At 32.9% G+C, this 8,598-nt stretch overlaps 2 protein-coding genes across 2 annotated transcripts; both read right to left on the bottom strand.

Annotated features, from left to right (window-relative positions):
* Positions 1-620: 620 nt before the first annotated feature.
* On the bottom strand, positions 621-2,845 carry LOC136269589 (uncharacterized). The gene is made up of 3 exons (XM_066067688.1): positions 2,484-2,845; positions 2,272-2,406; positions 621-2,177 (listed from the first exon to the last, which is right to left on the bottom strand). The coding sequence occupies exons 1-3, from the start codon at positions 2,608-2,610 to the stop codon at positions 1,405-1,407; spliced, it is 1,035 nt and encodes a 344-aa protein (XP_065923760.1). The 5' UTR covers positions 2,611-2,845; the 3' UTR covers positions 621-1,404.
* Positions 2,846-3,302: 457 nt separating this feature from the next.
* LOC105333939 (uncharacterized) lies at positions 3,303-5,786 on the bottom strand. Its single transcript, XM_066086414.1, has 6 exons — positions 5,145-5,786; positions 4,635-4,806; positions 4,418-4,506; positions 4,042-4,250; positions 3,707-3,957; positions 3,303-3,498 (listed from the first exon to the last, which is right to left on the bottom strand). Exons 1-6 carry the CDS (start codon positions 5,671-5,673, stop codon positions 3,303-3,305), a joined length of 1,446 nt encoding a protein of 481 aa, XP_065942486.1. The 5' UTR covers positions 5,674-5,786.
* Positions 5,787-8,598: the final 2,812 nt, after the last annotated feature.

Here is an 8,598-nt window from a genome sequence, read left to right as displayed (position 1 = left end):
ATTTATCCGACATCGGTCGAAATTTAGACAAAGTAAACGATAAAGCGTTCAAAACTGCAGTTTAAAGTTGGACCAGTCTCATAAAGGATAGAATGGTCTCTTTCTCGTTCGGCAGCTCACAAGGAGATCATTCACAAATCAGATTTATTGAAAATTTCTGCTTACCTGGAGAGTGCATATACTTCTCCAGTCAATGTGCGACTTGCAATGTGGTACATCATTGCGATACATTTTGTGACTCGGGGTCTTGAATTCCATCATCAACTTCGGGTGAATTCCTTTGATTTTAAAGTCGACAAAGATGGCTCCATATACTGTAGACGTACTTTTGTCCGCATGGTATCAATTTACGCTATGAACGCGGGCACAAATTTTTCGCGGAATTTTACCCCAGTCTACTTGCAGTGCATTTTGAAATGGAATTTTGAAATTGCATTACATGAATAAGGTTAATCGAAAGTTACTACATTATATAACACTTGCAAATACGTGTTCCCAATGTATACCGTTTTTATCTATGCAAACTGTCAAACAAATTTGTATTGAGAATTCACGTAATACATAATTTAATCTCCTAAAGATTTGAATTTTCTGTAAATTTACTTGAATGAAACTTAAGGTTTCTCCACCCTTGATGTTTTTATGGTTTAATCCATGAAATTGTTGTTTAATTTTGAAGATCAATATGTTAACAATCAAAACAAACTAAAATATTGATATGTTGCTTATATATTTTTCATGCTGTAGGAGCTAACACAGGTACACTATCAGAGCAATTATAGCGACAAGAACTCTCCAATCAAACATCACATACATTCCATACTTAATTCCAAAAAATAAAACCAAATCTTACTAGAAATTAATCAATATCATTTATTTTATGTTTTTAAACAATTTAAAGTCATGTGAACTTGCCAGTATGTATATAATAACAAAAAAAATGGATTTTGATTCATGTTTTCAACACTGAAAAAAATACAGTACACCAAATCAAAATGTCTATAACTTTTTAAATAATGGTTCAAACCCACTCAAAATTGGTACATTTGTAATTCATTATATATCCTATCTTAATTCAAAAAGAAAATAGTATCTTGCCAGGTAACAAATTTGAAAAATGGTGTCTATACATGGTTGCCATTATACAGTTTTGACAGTTTTTCATTGAATTCAACGATTCCAACTAATATCTAAATTGAAGAAAATAATTGCCATATCACTCCAAATAACTTCAATTGTGTTAACACACAACAAATAATCAAGAAATATATGTGGGGAAAACCATGAATTATATATATGATCTTATTTATTCATGTAGTACCCGTATGTACAGAGTCCGACAAAACTGTTTAGTTTCATTAAACACATTTAATAACACTATAATACATGTATGCACATGAATGTTTACAAACTGAAATACTCAACAACCTTCTGAATAACTTTTGCTGACTTTGTTATTCTTGCAGCTTTGGGATTTTCTGTCAATGGTTCTGTGAATACATTTCGAATACCATTTTCTGGGTCTCTAGTATGGATTTGTCTCAAATGTGACAAACTGAGGCCATTTACAACCAACTTTCGAAGCATTAAAGCTGACAAAACTTTGCATCTTAATAAAGGCTCTAAAGATTCCTTGCATGTGTAATATGACAAATAAAAAATATTTTCACATAATGTTCTATCTGACAGACACAATTTTAAGTAATACAGCTTTTCTAATGATGTTCCATCAGCCATAGCATTATGGGCCTCATATTCCTCTCCTAGTAGAGTCTGCACTAATGTTTCTTGCTTGTAATTGGACAGGTTAACATCTTTCAAAGATTTTTTTGAAATCTTCAGAGTATCTAAAAACCCAGTTATATTACCACTAAATCTTTTAAGAAGATTGTTACTTCCTAAATGGTGGCGTAATATAGGCAAGTCAAAACTTTGAATATTATGTCCAACTATAATTGGATGATTAAAAGAATCTAAAAAGTTCAGGAATGCAGTGAGTGCTTCAAATGGAGGAACTGCTGGAACTGCCTCTCCCTTGTAGCACAGATTGTTTCCATCAAAGGTTAAACATGTTGCTGCAGAGGCCTCCTTGCTGATGCAACGAGTTGGTATGGCATATGCTGAAAATTCTTTTTCTTTGCACTTTGCAGCAATTTGAATAATATCAGATGTTCTTCCTGCAATAAGGAAAAAAACTAATAAGCTATTGCCTATTATTATTCACAATTATCTCTTTTTATAAATCAAACTGAAAATGCAAATTTCACAAACCTAATCCTCCAGTTTCCAAATCAAAAAACACCAATGGATATGTGTGTAGGTTTTCTACAGGGGAATTTAGTTGAATGTCATTTAAATCAATGTTTTCTTCCGACCCCAGGCAAATGTTTGTCTGATATGTGTCTCCTTTGAAAAAATAAAATAAATAAATTAGATTCTAATGTATTTTCAATCTTGCAACATACCAATAAAGAAACATGTACCTTCAAGAACAGACTGAGATGCATTCTTTGATTGCCTTTCAGCCTTTAGTTCCAGTCTCCTACGTTTAACATCCGGCTGTCCAACTCTTAGTCGTTTTCTTTGCATCTTCCTGTCTTTACGTCTCATGTGTCTAATAGTGTAGGTACCCGGCGACACAGAACAACTCTTGTTAAGCTACCAATAAAAATGTTAAATACTTCAGCATATACATTGTTCTAACTTATTCTTCTAATTCAATTGAAGACATTTTTTATCATGAATGTGGCAGCTATTATTAGGCACAATTTTGTATATTAAATAGATATATTGATAATGGAAACACTTCAATTTTATCAAAACATACATGTATATTGCACAATTTAAACAATTGTTAGTTTATAAGCTATTAGTTGTATGGCTAAATAAGACTGAAGTAAAATAAAGATTAAATTTATATATTAGTATACATTTTAATTCTGAAAAAATATAGTAACATTAAATATTTTTAAAACCACTGAATAGAAATAATACAAAACTTCAAACAAGATGTAAAAACAATCTCAAAATTGAATCAAATTGTTTTGCATGTAATACATTCTTCCTCTGACATGTACTCAAAACCCTCATTTTTTTGAAAGACTGTGGTTGAGAGCCTTGCCGCAAGACTCTCTGAGCCCCCATAAAACCTGTATTACAAAATCAACTACATAACTAATGTGAAATTATTCTTATTATAAATAGTTCAAGCTATCAAATAAAAATTTAGCTTTTACATGTACACTGAAAGTGTCAGAGCAATATCTATTTTGTACAGTATGGACATTCAAGACAACATGTACTTAAAATCTCTTTGGTGCTTTTGAGGCAGCCATATAGTTAAAACTCTCATTTGGCTGAGTGGAACCCATATACGCCAATTCAGATGACTTTGAACTGAATTTTTCCATAAGAGACTGCAGGGCTTCCCTAAGGTCTCTGTCATCAAGGGGTTTACCATATGGTAGTGCCTTGTGCTTGTATCCCTCCTCATTGCCCCTGCACCAGGATCCACAACTAGAATGTTCACCTATACATACATGTAAATAAATTCTTTAAAATGAATTCATATATATACACATAGCCCTCTGGAACATCATGGTTTAAAATTAACAAGATAATCTGCAGTCATATTATATAAAATTAAAAAAAAACCTGTCATATTTTAGTTACATAGCAACATTTGTATAAAGCTTTTATTACACACCATACAAATGCATCAGCCAGTTGCTCTGGTTGGCCTTTGTTTTGGGAAATACTGTAGGTAAAACACCTCTCAATGTGGGAGCGGACTTTCGTGTTGCGCAGTAACTTGTGTGCCTTGCTCAACTCTATGAGGGAAGCTGTAAAGCCTTTTCTTGTGTGGTTACTATCACATCGCTTGGTAATATTTTGGTCCACTGTTGACTTTACTCTAGCTATAGTCGTACTGTCATTGTCCATCACAAGAGTTGATACCTTTAAAAAAAAAAGCATGTTAGTTGTATAAGGCTACCTTTGAATTAATCTTAAACTTGAGCACAACTTTTATTAGTAATTTACTTTTTCTCCCTGGTCCAAAACAGACTGCAGCATTTCACAAGCCATGGCTGGTTCCATTGACTTGGCCGATCCTTTCCAATTTTTCTTGCAGTTATGCTTTCTTGGTGTTACATTTTTTTCCTTGGCGGCGCTGCAGATACGGCATTTCTTACTTTTCAGTGCATATCCAACACATTTACCTGTTTTGTTGCCTATCAGACTGGCATGACCTGATAAATGAATTTGAATTGATTGTTCATTTGTACACAATGAAATTCATTATATAATTTTTTATTACTGGTAGAATTTATTTTGTTTGCCCTACTCAATGTTGTAAAAAAACCTTTTAAAAAGCCTTTAAATTATTTTCCTAAAATAATATAATACCACAACTCACCAGTAAGACTGTTATATGCCCTTCCAGTTCCTCGTTTCTGCCAAGCTCCATCAAAGCTTACAACAATGCCATCCTCATGTGAATCAGTCCTTACATAAAAAAAAAGGTCAACTTAACAATGGGATCGACTCTGCTCATAAAAAAATAAATGTAAAGGTAATTTCAATTCTTTGTTTCTACAACTTAATTATGCAACGACATTGTTGTATAAACTTACAAAGCTACTTCATTTGCCAGATTTCTTTTACATGATGCATTTGCCATGACTTCAAGTTTTTGTCCCACTTCTCTCTCTCTTTCTTTCAAGTTTTTATGGCATATTCCAGGAATATTAAGAACAGCAAGTAAGGTATTTATGTGGCTTTCTCCAAACCCTCCATTGATCATTCCTTAGCAAAATGGAAAATATTGCCATTAGTACAACCATCAAACATTACCTTATTAGAATGGCTAAAGCCTTACACGCATAGTTTTGACATATGTAAGACACCCCTGATCAAATAATTTATTCATGCTATAGTATGATATATATATACACATCTTATTACCTATTGATTGCTCAAAAACCTTTGTCAGAGCATGCATATTTTTTTTATGAATAAACAGATATCAGAACAAATATGTATAGCATATATATCTTTCTCTTCCCATACATTTATCGGCTTATTGATATAAATTCATAGGCCTGTGAAAATACATAAATATAATTTTACAGTGGTGGCCCTACCTGCAGCTAGTTTTGTATTCGCATCCCAGGCCAACCCTCCTTTTTCTGTTCTGTGGCGGCTTCCTGTAGCAACGTCATTAATTAGCTCACAGTTTTCACATTTTATATTTAATATGTGCGAAAGTCCAAATTTCTTTTCACTTATGCAGTTGTGAAGTTGTAAAGGAAATTGGCAAAGCTTGCAAGCTCTTAGGCCGTCTGCGAGCATGCCCAACTCCACAATTCGTCTCCCCACACGCCAGTCATAAGTATTTTCATCGGGAACAAATGAATCTTCATCAACTTCATCACTACACACTATAACCTCTTCCTGGATGCCGTAATAGTCGTGGTCAATGTGCACTGGAATATCACAATCCGTGTCACATGTTTCATCCATATGCTTCTGAACTGGGGGTAAAGGATCACCATTACTACTAGCTAAGCGCGAGTTTAAACCTTTTCTCAAACCTAGTACCTTTTTCCCGTGTCCTTTCTTGGCAAATGTGCCATTTTTCTTTCGCGAGACGTCTTTCTCTTCAGCAGACATTGTGAAACCATAACCGGATTTTAATTTTAGCCACTAAAATTAAAGCTGATAACGGTAAAAATATTCCGAAATACTGCTCGTGCGATTGTTGAAAATTGATGACGTCACATGACAATCGAAAGACCTTAAACTTCTCCCAGCTTGAGATAACGGCACGTGTCAGACGACAAATAGCCCCAAGCGAGTTTGTCTTTCAATGACCCACTTACTACACGCTAAGACCTGTGTTTTTACTGCAATTTTTAGATTCCTTTGTGCTCTGAATTTTAATTGATAAAACTGATCAACTCATAATTTAAACGACATGTGAACCCCAAAATTGACAGTTAATAAAGATTTTAGCCAGCGTCGTATTATCTTGACGGCTAACTAATGACTACAGACCAGTGTACAACCGATAATTACTGTCCACTGTGAACAGTTTTTACAATTTAAGTCCAAAGTTGGACAAATTCTAGGTAATGAAAATCGCTCAGAACTAAATTTAATAATAATAATTATTCAAATGATTTTTTTCCGTTCAAAGAATCTGCGTAAATTTTTACCCGCGGATATTGATATTGATATTTTGATTCCGCGGAATTATGACCCCGTGGAAAAAAATACCTCTACAGTATGCTTGTTTGAAGCTTGAAACAAAACAAAACTAGATGCTGTCATTAGACAGTAGATAGATGACAAATTTTCAATGAATATTTATACATATTTGTATTAGCGTTTCTGCACCTATCCATGCAAATGTGATATTGTGGAAACATAAAGTAAAGAGCCTCCCGTGATTTAGCGTTAATGTAATGCACATGCGCAAGATTGTAAAATGAAAAAAAATTCAGATGATTTCCAAATTGTTGAAAGGAATTGTCGTTGATTATTAACTAGCGAAGCTTGATTGAACAAAAACAATTGGTAATCTTCAAGTCACAATGATGTTTAAAATATATAAAACAAAAGACAGTACTCTTCCAATTTCTCGGTGTTAAAGACCAAAAATTCGAGTCTATGATTTTAATATAGTAGTATTGATTTGGTAAATTACCTGATTAGACAAGATAAACACTCATATGCATAATCCTTTGTTCTACATTTGTAAATGAAAAATGTTTTGCGAATTTTTGGAATAAATCTATCAGCCCTTCTGTCTGTGTAATTTTGTCCAGGCTAAACCTCTGTTTTAGATAACCTTTTGAAGAACTAAAGAATCGATTATGATGAAATAATGTGTTAAGACCTCAACCAATTTTCATTAAGGCAAGATGATTGATATCATTCGAAAAAGTCATTTATGAAATGGTTTAATTAGTGTAGGCAATATATATTCTTTGTTCTTATATAAGGTTTGATAAGAATTATTCATGTCATATTATGGACTTACAAATGCAATCATGCGTTTACGTATGTGCGAAATTAGAAATCAAATTAATCGTCATTTTTGTTATTTCTTGTGTCATATGAATTTACATTTAATTGAACAAAGTTGTTAATAGTCGAAAAAAATAATCAAAATGTTTTTAATTCATTTTCATTGCTTCAGGGTTTTTTTCCAGATTTATTTATCCGCGAAGCGGATTATAAAAAAAAGCGTAAAATGCTCCAATTCAGGTTGTGCTTATATAAATTGGGTACATGTCGAATTTCCCAAAATTGAATTTCTAAGGGCGGTCACGGTGACTTGATGGATTTTCATTAGAAGACCCGCGTGCAGTCCTTGTACTAGATAACACCTTTTTTTATTTTCATTTGTCTAAAGATTGACGAAGTGCAATTTTTTAAAATAGATTTTTATATGGTTCAATAAAAAAAAAAACATTCGTTAAAACATTATTTTAGCTTCATCATAAACGAAAATGAAGTGCTTTTAACCACCATTTTTTGCATTATCAATTCCGAGCGCCATACCTTCTGATCTTTTATGTATTTAAAGTTAAATTTCACGAAAAATGAACATTTGAAGTAAATGTTTGGTGGAGATTAAAAATAATATTTCCGTCATTTCCAATTTCTTTAGTTTTAATGATAAAAAATCTTTGGAACAATATTGAAAGGCCACTCAATCGATTAAAACAATAACAGGAATTTGAGTTTCAATTCGATACTTCAAATATTTTTTTTTATTTTTAGATTTTTTCATTGATTCTTCCGGTCATCTGTTTGATATTTAGAAGTAGATATATATATATATTAATCATATTCAAAATCTTCAATTTTTAAGGTATCAACTTTAAATATATAGCCTTTTGGGACAAAGGGGGTAGTAAATTTGAAATCCCTTATCCCTCCTCTGCAAAATTAAGTCAGTTATTGGTCAGTTATTTTCCTTAATTTCCAGGTGCTTAATACATGTAGATACAAAATATTACGTGGCAAAATATGTATCATGCACACACCTCATAATCAGACCGAGACATCAATATCAGCCCAAAGGCCATAGGACTGATATTGGTCGAGGGTTGATGTGAGTGTGATATAGATTTTGCCATATACTGTTGTTTTGATCAAATTTTTATTTATTGGCTTGTTTATATTTTTAAGTGGAAAACATTATTCAGCTTTAATCTACTTTTCCAATGAGCTATCACTACCATCTCAGATATTGCAAATTATGGCTTCGAATGGTCCGCCAAAAACATGAACGGAAGGTAAAACCTGGGGGAAATCTACTATATTATAGGTTTTTGGTGGGGTAATCTGGCTATAAAAGGGGGAAAACCTACTATATTGTCAGCTTTTCGTGGGAAAAGAACTGCTATAAAGCTATTTTTATTGTTTCGTTTTCTTGTGTTTTTTTTTTTTGGGGGGGGGGGGGGGTGCTAGGGAGAAAAGGGACTACATAACACCAGCTCATACTTCCCGTTTTTCATTGCCAAGCTACATAAGATACCATATGTGTCCAATAAATATTTTGACGCGAGAAAAAGAAAACAGATA

This window comes from Magallana gigas, chromosome 1, assembly GCF_963853765.1.
Source record: "Magallana gigas chromosome 1, xbMagGiga1.1, whole genome shotgun sequence".
Classification (NCBI taxonomy): domain Eukaryota; kingdom Metazoa; phylum Mollusca; class Bivalvia; order Ostreida; family Ostreidae; genus Magallana; species Magallana gigas.
The sequence above is the reverse complement of the archived record's forward strand: the minus strand, read 5'-3'. Positions and strand labels throughout refer to the sequence as shown.